Source organism: Gymnoscopelus microlampas, assembly GCF_963454915.1.
Source record: "Gymnoscopelus microlampas genome assembly, chromosome: 10".
NCBI classification, from domain to species: Eukaryota; Metazoa; Chordata; class Actinopteri; order Myctophiformes; family Myctophidae; genus Gymnoscopelus; species Gymnoscopelus microlampas.
The window spans coordinates 24,711,061-24,723,173 of record NC_139947.1 but is presented as its reverse complement, the minus strand read 5'-3'; the positions used below and the strand labels follow the sequence as shown (position 1 = coordinate 24,723,173).

The 12,113-nt window shown below is 41.6% G+C and overlaps 1 protein-coding gene across 1 annotated transcript; it reads right to left on the bottom strand.

Moving 5' to 3' along the window:
* Positions 1-1,276: 1,276 nt before the first annotated feature.
* LOC311053691 (histone-lysine N-methyltransferase SUV39H1-like) lies at positions 1,277-8,210 on the bottom strand. Its single transcript, XM_084069360.1, has 6 exons — positions 8,146-8,210; positions 6,213-6,358; positions 5,410-6,075; positions 4,121-4,267; positions 3,878-4,007; positions 1,277-2,677 (listed from the first exon to the last, which is right to left on the bottom strand). The coding sequence occupies exons 1-6, from the start codon at positions 8,162-8,164 to the stop codon at positions 2,544-2,546; spliced, it is 1,242 nt and encodes a 413-aa protein (XP_083925486.1). The 5' UTR covers positions 8,165-8,210; the 3' UTR covers positions 1,277-2,543.
* Positions 8,211-12,113: the final 3,903 nt, after the last annotated feature.

Here is a 12,113-nt window from a genome sequence, read left to right as displayed (position 1 = left end):
TAATAAATAATGAAAACCAATTTTCATCTCAAAGGAATACACAAATACATTGTACAAGAAAGAATTGCCTGTGCTATTGTCCTTGGAAAGAGCTGATGATATGACATACATGTTGTACGTCTGACTGCAGTGTTGAAAAAAGAACTATAACTGAAGGATGTCACACTGCAATACCCAGTACGGTCAAATGAGCCAGACACTGGCCTGTATTCCATTCATCAAAGTGTGTGTTTTCCTGGTACGTAGGCTTAGGAAACCCCTGGTCCTCTCATATCCAAGCAGAGTCCATGCAACAGGTGTCTGTATCAGCAGAGAAACTGCTAGCCTGGCATGGCCAGACTAATATATATATGTTTTGCTGTGGCAGATTTGTCAGGTTTACAGGCTAGGAAACTGCTAACCAGGCTTCCCCTAAGTCACTTGCTAATGTACAGATGGACTAGATTCCGCATGTGGGGAATGGGACTCTGTGAACTAGAGCAGACAGTCTGGGGATTCACAGCACTGTGACCCAGAGATGACAGCACAAAGCAGTTAACCACTTAAAAGCCTTATTTTATAATTCGTCGTACAACAGTGTCATGTTGTAATAGTGGGGGGGAAAGTAGATCTACAAGCTCACGTGCTGTGAGCTTGTAGATATTTTATGAAAGTCTTTGAAAACTTTTGACTTTTTGAAATCTGAATTGCCCAAAATAGGGATACCAGGTTGAAAGTGGTTAAGGCCTGTTTACAAGAACTTCTAATGCGAGACATATCGGTATAGAGGTTCTTATGTAGCAACAAATAAAAAGAGCTATAGCCTACTTCATTTCCTGAGCCAATAAGCACCATCCTTGTGGTTTTATCCGTTTTAGTATGAGATCAAAACGTATTATAACAGAAGAATGCTAGTGCCATAGCTGCCCCCAATGGAATTATTTTAGATGAAATATACTGCTGTTTCATTAACTTTAAGTGTTCTTTAAAGCAGTATATGAACATATATTTTCCCCACATGATTGAGGATCTTTCTGTAACAATTGCAATGTATGGGCGTAAATAAGTTATTTCAATGATGCGGTGGAAGTCATATCTATTCAACAGCTCCATCTAGTGGTACGGTGCACTAAAAACCAAGTGTGTGCAGGATTTCTTTTTGGACACTATAAACCTATGGCATTGCCATTTCACTATATACTGTATAAACCTTTATGTTACAGTCATGGCAGTCATTAGACTAACATAATTTTAACTTATTTGAGGGGATAATGTTGCTTAAAGAAATTACAGTTAATCTCTTGATAGCCATTTATTTACAATGTTTGCAAGGCCATAGTAATACATAAAAATAAAAAAAATCCTAGAACGCTAAAATATCATGGGCAAGGCCCACAGTGATATTGTACAGAGACTGTGGTATGTTAATGAGAAAGGAAGATTAATACCATTATTCCTTCCTTAATGATAGAACATATCCCATCGTTTCAACAATGGGATTGTTTAATGAAGTCCCTCCCCTAATCACCTCAATTTTTAATTGAGTGCTAACTAATGAAAAAAACCCAAGTGTGTATGTGTTCCTATAAAACTGGTTTCAATTTCAAAGAGATATCATGGATTTTGCACACTTTCAAAGGCATAAAACAAACCAAGTAGCAATAAAAAGAAGCATTGACAAAAAAGGTACATTGATATTTTTCACCTATGACACATTTATAATGCAGGGTGAGCTCTACATACATACAAAGGAACCCCATTAATCTGAACATCACCGACATTCAAGCTTTTAAGTAGCAGTGGGCATTTCAGAAGTTTTTTTCTGCAATTTCAGAACATTTAAAAAAAAAAGTAAAACAGGACGGATGATTCAATTAAGAAGGACAAATCACTGACATCTGATGATAAACTTGTTCACAAGCCAAAACAAATGTTAGCACAAAAATTCAAATGTTGAATGTTTAGAAAATGGGTTTCCAACCCCAACAATCTTAAAATAATAGCTGGCCAACAATGGAATAAGAGTCATGATAAAAAAATTAAAAACTGCCTAAATTGCTTATAAAAAATAAGGTGACAATTGGCGCTACCGTCAATTAAACAAAAATGGAATTCCATCCAATTCCCATTTCAGGCGGTGTCTCCCCAAAAGGAAGAGAAGAGAGTCAAATCTCCCTTAATTCATCTCAACCAAATCCTAGAATGAAGGAGCTGCTCAACTGACAGTGGATGACAATGTTAACAGGCATACGTTTGGCTCAGAACAATTCAATATAATAATTGTTATGCAAATTCTCATATTAACAACCTGTGGGTGCAAACAGTTCATTTCTTGCACATTGTACAAAGAGCCACCCCAGGTTTTGCTTGATGACATGACAGATTCATGTCTTGGTTGCTGTGGGTTTTAGTTATGAGAATGTTCACACATATTCAACCAATAAATCTAGAGTGGATTTCTGCATTCAATATTAAAAATAAAATATTTATACAAAAATGTGTAAAACTATCAACATTTACAGACAGCTAATGCTGCTCTTTTCCAGTTTTGGAGGAGTTTCTCTTTAGAACAGGTACTTCCTGCAGGTGTCCGATCCACACCTGCACTCCACTCGAATGCGCTTTTTAGGAGAGCTCGGGAGTCCCGCTAAACTGAAACTGGAGTCCATTCTGGTGCTCTCTGTGTCAACTGGATCCACTGGAAACACATCAAAATCATACTGCTCAATTTCTAGCATGTATTATTATTATTATTGTGAAATCAACAAATTGTCTGAAACTGTCACCAAATTAGGACCGTTAATGACTTGTGATTTAATTACAACAAAGAATTGATTGATCATTATTAACAGTCATGTTTGGAATATCAACCAACTCAAAAATAATGACTATGGCAGTCATTTTGCACATCTGTGTGAATATAGTTAATAATGCAGGTTTACATGGATGTATTAACTGAATGTGACTAACTAGTCATTGATTAACTAGGATGTAATCTCTCAAGAACAGATTCAGCGCTGCGCTTGAATCTGTCGGTAGCCGCGTTGACAACCCATGCACATTGGCTACGAGGGGGCGGGGGCGTGCCATCAGATCAGGAAGCAGGCTGCGCTTTACCCAATCAAATGCAGTGGGCGGGATTTACATGTGTTTACATAGCGTCCTCGGAGCCGACAAAACCACGGAAAGTTAGTAACATTTTAACTTGCTCTTCCATCATAGAAACAAGTGGGCTTATAACCAAAACGATCCATGTTCTTTGGGAGAAATGGTGTTAGTGTTCCGTGGAGAAATATTGTTAGTGGGAATGAAAACATAGTTGCACCACCCGAAGTGTACCCTGAGTACGGGTCCTCTGTACAGCTCCGCCCAGAGTCAAATGAACAAGTGAAAAACAGCGCTGTTTTTCCTTTTTATTTGACGATGGGTTCCCAGATTGACTAGGATGTGACTCAATGAAAAGGCTGTGGTATCTCAATATCAGATGAAAAGTGTTGAATACTTTGTTATGTTGAAATCAAGTTTAACAATTGCTCCAAAAATGCTGTCTTAAGCACACACAAAACTGCTGAATCAAGGCCAGGCCTTGACAACACTTGTGTACTTTAAAAAAGGCCTTTAGTTTCTTCACTGACAGGTTGGTCAGTGTGACTGACAGCTACATACATGTAAATACCTGTATGTGCTCTTTGCTTGTTTTGGAAAAGACTTGCCACCCAGTCACAGACCGTCCTTTAATTTAGGGATGGGTTCAAATATTTTGACTACTCCGCCAACAGCTGACACAAACACCACATCATGGCTTCAAAGAACAATTTGTGTGCACACCCCTTCATCGACGAGAAGTCAAGCTACAAGATATACAAGACAAATTATATTATCTTATAAACACACTTACTTTGCATCTTGTAGTCAAAGGTGAGCTCCTCTCCTGCCCGAATTGGCCGGGTTGAAAACAACGCTATTCTTGGGATCCTCTCATCAATGTTGTCTATAAAAACATTGTATACCTGCAAGTTGGGGTTGCACTGTAAAAGAGAGAACGGAACCAGTCAATGACTTGTACATCAAAACTTTCCATCTCAAGATGGGCAAAGAAACTACGGTAGCGCCCATTGAACATGAACTGCAGGAGACTCACACTATGGTTGACAAAATGTGAGATGTTGCCTTGATGAGCAGCGTCCACTGTGTAGACGTCTTCCACGTAGTCCAGGTCAAACAAGTACGTAGAACCCTGACGATCATACAGATGACCTCTCTTCTCAGCTTCATCTGTTGTGATGATCTGTCAGTGGCATGACAAGGTACAGGACTTCTTTACAGTTAACAATTTAAGGGGGGGGGCAGTTCTGCAGGATAATTTCAGGAAAGAAATGTAGCAAATTTAAAAATGGGCTTATACTCCCAACGCTGTGTAATGAAAAATAAAATAAAATAAAATTACCCCACACCAATTCTATCACATTGTACATGCAACAGAGGTAAAGATCTTTATCTTCCAATATCAAAAGAGTTTCGAGTTAATCTATGGCTGAATGCAACAATACTCATTACTCACTGCTGCTGGAATTATTAAAAAAAGGATCATACCGGTGTCACTACATGTCATATATATTTTACATACTGTGCAAGTAACATTCGGAACCAAAGGTTCCCGAGCGAGCCATGTGGCTCCTTCCTAGAAGTCCATTCATGTTGAAAAGGTGGTAGGTTAGGCATTGGTAATACTTGCTCCCTTGTGAAAATACGCTGTTGTTAATTTTCATAAAAAATCCCTGTATTACTCTAGTCATTCAAATTTCACTTAAATATCTTCTGCTTTCCATGCTAGAAGCAGTTTCTGAATGTCCCAGCTTGATGCAACTGGAGCTAGACAAGTCTTCTAGCTTACCAAAAGAAATTACGCCCCATGTTTTTCTGTAAATGTTCTTTTACTTCCCCTAGTATTGATGTTCCCTTGTATAGTATGGTATGTCTTTATATGTCTTGATGAATTGAATACACAGGACCACAATGGAAACAAGCCCTTCAAGACTTTCTGTGTTATCCTTTTAGCATTATTGTATAACTGTACCTCTGTACTTTTTGCAAACCGTTAATGAAGTAATCAATCAATTAAGGTGGAGCTAGCTGCAACAAAAATCTTTTTAAGAGACTCTCTGTGTATGTGTACTCAAGGCTCAATAACATGTGCAGTAGTGAACTGCAGTTCAAGCTGCAAACTTGAAAAATCTAAAAAAGAATTTAGGAACAAATGGTCAAGATTTGTGCACAACATATGACTGAAATCTCAAACGAACATCGACAAATACTGACACCGGAATGGTCGTTAATATTTCAAACATACCCAGGCCAAGACCCCGTCTATGAGGTACTGGTTCAATCAGAACCCTGTTTTCAAGCAGAACTTAACTGAGTAAAACATACCTCTCCCACATACTCCATGACAAAGACGTTCTTCCTAATATGCTGCAGGGTGCGCACGCCCCAGCCCCGTCCATTCTCAGTCTTAAAGATGCAAAGGTCGAACTGGATGCCATGCTGCACAACTCGGTTGGGACAGTCAGGGCCGCAGCAGCAACAGGAGTTACACTCGTAGATGGGCTCACCCGGCCGAATCCGCACCTGCCCCCGGTCGCTGTAGGCCATGCGGTGCAGGGCGGCACCTGGGCAGCAGCCGTTAACAGGCTCCTCCAAACAGTTCTTACATTCACAGCCTACCGCCATCTCATTCAGCACGATGCCCTGGCCTACCTTGCAGTTGTTGATGTAGGTGAAGTCCTTGGGTGGGCCCTCAAGGTCCACCTCGTTCAGGACAAAGATCCGGCCTGGATGGTTACGGGTCTTATTCATGTGTTCCTCCCAACGCTGGAGACTCAAGCGATGTTTGGCTTTTTGGGTGAGGGCCAAAGAAATGTCCTTGCCCAGTCTTTTAGGGATGACACGTTTCTTTTGGCGTCTCAGCTCCTGCTCCAGGTCCTGGTGAAACTCCTTGATCAACTTGGCACATTTGAGGTTCCTCTTGGGTTCCCAGGAGTTATCTGATTCTGGGTAGCCCCTCCATTTGACCAGGTACAGTTCCTCATCCTGGACCTATAGCCATCAAAACGCATTGTTCAGAGCAAACATAAAATTAAAAAAGAGGGACCAAAGATTATTTCCACAATATTAATACTGAGTTTATTAATATTATTATACAGTTAATGTCATTAATACACTTGACAACTCACCTTGTCCTTCTTGTAATCGCAGAGGAATTGAACTTCATAGTCGTTAAAGTTATTCTTGTTCACCCTTAATTGTTTGCAGTTTACCCTCCGACGGCGACAGACATCCTCAAGGTCATCCCAGGAAAGCTTGCATGGCACGACACAACCTGCAATAACATGTCTATTAGATCAACCAATGCAAGGAACACTACTACCTGCAATTAATACAATAAATGTTTAGATTAAATCAATGCAAGGAACACTACTACCTGCAATAACACAAATGTTTAGATCAAATTAATGCAAGGCAAACTACTACCTGCAATAACAGGTCTATAAGATCAACTAATGCAAGGAACATTACTACCTACAATAACACATCTGTTTAGATCAAGTTAATGCAAAGAACACTGCTACCTGCAATAACACGTTTGGATAAACATTAATGCAAGGAACACTACTACTTGCAATAACACATTTATTTAGATGTTAAAACTAATGCAAGGCACACTACAACCTTCAATAATAAATCAGCTTATATAATCTAATGCACGGAACACATAAACTGCAAAAACAAGTATGTTGAGATCATCTCTAATGCATGGAACACTATAACTTCCATTAACGTTTCTGTTTTAGAGTGGTTCTCAAGGTGGGGTTCAGGGACCCTCAGCGTTCCTTGGGGGGGGGTTCTAAATTAACCCTTATGGTTTCTGTTAACTCTGAGTGTACAAATAGACTCTCAGGGTTATTGGGGTCCTTGAAATTCACAGGCTTGAGAACCAATACATTAGATCACAACTACAAACCTAAAATGTTTAAATAAACTAATGTACGGAGCACTACAACCTGCGATACCACGTTTGTTTAGAGATCAAACAATTCGTGGAACAGGTCCAGAAGCAGCAACAAGACAGTTAGATCAACTGTTAAGATCAGCAACTAAAGAGCTGGGGGGTTACACCAACAGTGGTGGCCTATCAAATTCCGCGACTACACACTTTTCCTCACGAGTCATCGCCGTCAAGTTAAGAAACAAGTTACAAATAAAGTTTCAATCCACACCTCATCCCTCAAAGCCGCTAACACCGAGCTAAGTACAGTAACTATGTTGTTTGGACACACCGACTGTATCCCAAATGTCAAATCAGCCTTCGTGATTTTGGGGATAAACAATTACCTCACGAACAGATATACAATTCGTGTAATATCACTTATATGCCAATATTTCATTTGGCTGACCAGTTGAAACACTTAAACCATGTATCAGCTTTTTCCCCCGTAGTTAATTGCTGTACTTAGGCTACGTAGGGCACTTGAAGCTAGCGTGAATTTGACACCCCCGGGGTCACATAATTCGATAGGTCACAAAACGTAATGTAACGTCAGTTTAAAAACGTTTGCGCTCGAATAAGAATCGCTCATAAAGAACTGGCAGGTAGTGGATATGTTAAACGACGTCTTGTATCAAGGCTAATACATAAACAGACCTGACGTTACACAAGGAATCGCCATGTTTGCTCTGTGTGGACTTGTTACAACTTGGCGCCTGAATTTAGCGGCGCAGCATTTAGCCGCAAGAACAATCCCACGACCATATATTCTAGATTAAACCCAGAACTCACACACAAGAATGCCAAAAGTCGCCTCTTTAAGATAATAGTACCGCTATTAAATCACGGTGTAAAAGCTCACAGAACGACTCAAACCATCAACAACAACGATCGAGCGTCTTTCTTTCTGCGCGCACTGTTGTTGTTGCTTCTTCTTCCTCCTCCATAAAGTCACCATGTTGACCCAGCCCGCCATAATGCTCCACAATAACACTACGATCACTCCAACAGAGCCGATCAACACTTCGTGTGCGATCGCAGCCTTTGCAAGGCAAAAGACAAACACACGATACGACGTTCAACTGAGTACGAATTCGATTATTGTCGCCCGAAAAGTTTACCTTTCAAATTTTCCGCCATCTTCCCGCACAGCCGCCAAAACACTACGAGTTACATCGGGGCAAAGAAGGTCTTCGCAGTGTTGCCAGATCCTGCGAGACAAATAAGCAACCGGGCCTATGAAAACAAGCCCAAAAGAAGCGACTTTTGCGATCTACAAGCTCAAAACGCGTTGTGAGCTTGTGGATCTGCTAACAAAAAATGTAAAGGAAAAAAATCTTGAAGAAAATGGTAATCTTGGGAATATTTTTTTGAAACATTTTAACAACACAAATCTTGTATGGGGGGGGGGGGGTCCTGGCACAAACTATTTTCAGATGGGGGTCCGTGGACAAATACATATTCATTTGGGGGTCATTGATCATGAAAATGTTTGAGAACCACTGGTTTAAACAACATTAGGAAACAAGCAACTACACTATAACACTAACACTTTAAAAGCAAGCCCAAAAAACCGCAAGCCGCACATAAAAACAAGCCCAAAGTCGCTTATAATAAGTAGGCATGGCAACACTGGGTCCTTGCAGACGAAGTGGTTCCAGGCGGCTGGTTGGATGAACGTATAGACTTACATGCCTTCCTATTGGTGGATACGTATGCACGTCAAGAAATTAGAAACACGGCTTCCTGGTGAAAGGGAACAGCACGTTGCTTGCTCTCTTAATCGTCGTCAATGATGTGACAACCATGTCTAGATAACCAGTTGTTTCTATGCGAATACGTTAACCTGGTGTGAAAGCCTAGTTTCAATTTACTGTAGTTTCTGCTGCTCGGTGACCGTATCCGGTCTATAGCCCGCCTACCTACTGTATCCTCTTCTACGCGCACTCCTCGTGCCTGCGCACACCGTCAGACCATTTCCGTATCCGCCATTATAGACAAAGTGACCCCCCCCCCCGACCCCCCCTTTTCAAAGCAGTCTCTCATGCCAGATGTTGATTGACGCAATTTACAAATGCTTCTGCCAATGTAGCATTCAGGAGCTGTGTGGCTTGAGGGACTAACTGCAAAGTGACAGGAAAACTGGGGGCTCAAATGTAATGACTTTTGATTGATTGATTGATTGATTGATTGATTGAATACTTTATTTAGATAAACATGGAAACAGTACATGGAAGTACAATTCACAATAAAGGTCATTACATTACATTACATTACAGTCATTTAGCAGACGCTTTATCCAAAGTGACTTACAATAAGTGCATTCAACATAGGTAGGGAACGAAAACTACTAATCACCAGAAGTCTTAAGTGCATTTTCTGCAAAAACAAGCAACCAAGAGTATTGGTACCTATATATACTCTACCTATTTCCTTAAACAGATGAGACAAAATAGCTAAATCAAATGAGCAGGAGCTAAAACAAATAAGTGTATTGACTAAACAAGATCCAATAAACAATACAACAATAAAAAGTGTTCGTACAACTAGTTAACAACAAGTAGGCCAGGCAGAGAGGAAGGGTGTTTCCTGAAGAGGTGACTCTTCAGGAAACACTACTCTAAGGTATAGAGCGGCTAGCGCCGCTAATAATATATAACCTGAGCCCGCCAAAATGAAAAGCCTATAGAACAATGTTTCTCAACGTCTGTTTGTTTGTTTTTGTTTTTTTTGGGGGGGTATTAAATAATATTATTATTATTATTATTATTATTACATTTATAGCGTTTTGTGTCCACGAGCCATAGTCCCTATGCCCTGTGGACACGGCCAATTTCTGGGTTCCACTGTACAGTCTGTGGGGGCGTGAAAATTCACCGGGGGGACTCTAAAGCCCTTTTTCCATTACGGCTTATAGACCAGTCCAGTCCAGCATATACCAGACCAGAACCGCACCGCTTCAAATTATCTACTGTTTCCATTACACAAAAGTACCCCTGCTCAAATCCACAGGTATGAGTAGCAGACTCCGGTCATTCACACTCATTTGTAATGTCAATTTTTGCCTAACAATGGAATGTAGGTGAGTGGCCAACTGTCCTGTATACAAATGCAAATCACCTGTGCATGTGGCCCAGCTTGGCCTAGCTCAGACCTACCCAGGACTGGGTACTTTTTAGGCACCAGTTTAGTACCACTTACACACCACTCTACCCACTTCATTGTAGTGGAAACCGCTGCTGTGGTGGTCGGTGTGGTGTGGTGTGGTGTGGTACCATGCCAATGGAAATCCGCCTTATATGTCCTATTGGCCCCCCTCTGCGTGTGGACACCACTTGTTCGCCCATCAGTCCCACGGATGATTTTTGATTCCTTTTTTTGTTTTTAGGGTCCTTTTCTGCAGTTCAAGCATAATTCCACAGGGTGGCAGGCTATTTTCCAAATCTATTGGAAGTGGACATGTGCACACAGCCAGCATTAACTCAATGGAAAATGTACTCTGTGTACACCGTGTACAGAGGGTTTCCAAAGGGGTCCATGGCTGATTTCCAAAGTGTGGTCCGGGGAAACTATAGCCTAGACATGTTCATGTAAAACTATTGGCCGTGGACACAAACTTGTGTAAAACTATTGCCTGTGTACACAGTGGTTGATCTCCCACTGGGCTGGACTTGGGTGTGCTGGAATGTGCTGGGCTGTGCTGGGCTCTGGTGGGCTGTAATGGGCTCTGGTGGGCTCTGTTAGGTTGTACGGGGCGGTACTATACTATAGCCTAGAAATGTTCCAACTTTCCAGCTTTTCCAACCTGCAATGTGTCCTTGTCCGAGACCAGCAGAGTCGAGTCATCCGCGGACAAGAACAACTTGCAGTCAAGCTGATGTTATGTCGTTTACATTAGGAACAGTAAAGTCCCTAGTATGCTTCCTTGTGGAACGCCACAGCTCACTGGGAGGAGGGGGACAGGGTTCCGGACCGTTCATCCCCACCACCTGTTCTCTCTCCTCCAGGTAGGATTTCATCCAATTCACTGATGTGCTATCAAAACCGATTGCTTTTAGCTTATCAATCAATATAGAGTGATTTACGTTGTCAAATGCCTTTTGGAGGTCCAGCATGACCATGCCGCAGTATTTGCCCGCGCCCACCTCGTGTTTGATACGGTCGTTCAAATAGAGAAGGCATATGTCAGTGGAATCTGGGAATCTGTTGGGTAAAAAAAAAAATGTTTTGGGAGAAAGGAGACAAAAAGCCCATAATTTGAGAAGGCTTACTCTTTTCATCATCAGCTGAGGTATGAACCAGGTGTCTGCCCTACATCACCAAATAGTCAGAATGTAATTCACCTACAGACATACTGAAATGTAGTCCTGAAACAGGACAGGCAGGCGCAGTGTCCACCTTTAAAACCTTTTTATAAAATGGCTTTTAACTAGGGTTAGGAATTGTCCCTTTTTTTCTCCTCTCTTTTTAAATGTATTTTTTAGAGTATAGCCAATTATCTTTTACCCCCTTTTTCTCCCCAATTTAGTGAGGAGTCCCCACCGGGAGGACGTAGAGCCCTTGTCCTACTCCTCCCGCCCAACACTCGCTGACCGCCCCAGGTTCCGTCCCAGCCCGTAGTACGTGCAATGATCAATATCACCCTCCCCGCTCGGCTTACCTCCCCCGAACACGGACCAATTGTGTTTGCATAGACGCCTGACATACTGTAGCCGGATGCACCACGGTGGATTCGAACTCACAACCTCTGTGTTGGTGGGCAGGGAATTGTCCCTTCTGTTTCATTTTTCTTTCACTTTGCTTGTTTGCTGTTCTTGTATGTGAAGCACTTTGTAAACTTGTTTTTGAAGGGTTTTTTTTTACAAATAAAAGGGGTCCAAACACCAATCCCAGGGTGCTCAAGGAATTTGCCAGGCAGTTGGCAGCAGCATTCCTGACGCTGAAGAAGTTGCCCCAATTCTGACCTCCTTGCAGTGTCCTGAGAGGACACCCGAGCGCTTTTAATGACTATATAGTGAGTGAGTCACACCAAGTGGTAATCAAACACTAGTCTCCCACCCGGCAAACCGACGCACAACCTACCTTGCCA

Excerpts from the sequence above, each read along its gene's own strand:
- LOC311053691 (XM_084069360.1), bottom strand. Across the intron at positions 6,076-6,212 it reads GCGATTACAAGAAGGACAAG|GTCCAGGATGAGGAACTGTA; the intron begins GTGAGTTGTCAA and ends TGATGGCTATAG. Across the intron at positions 4,268-5,409 it reads TCATGGAGTATGTGGGAGAG|ATCATCACAACAGATGAAGC; the intron begins GTATGTTTTACT and ends TGCCACTGACAG.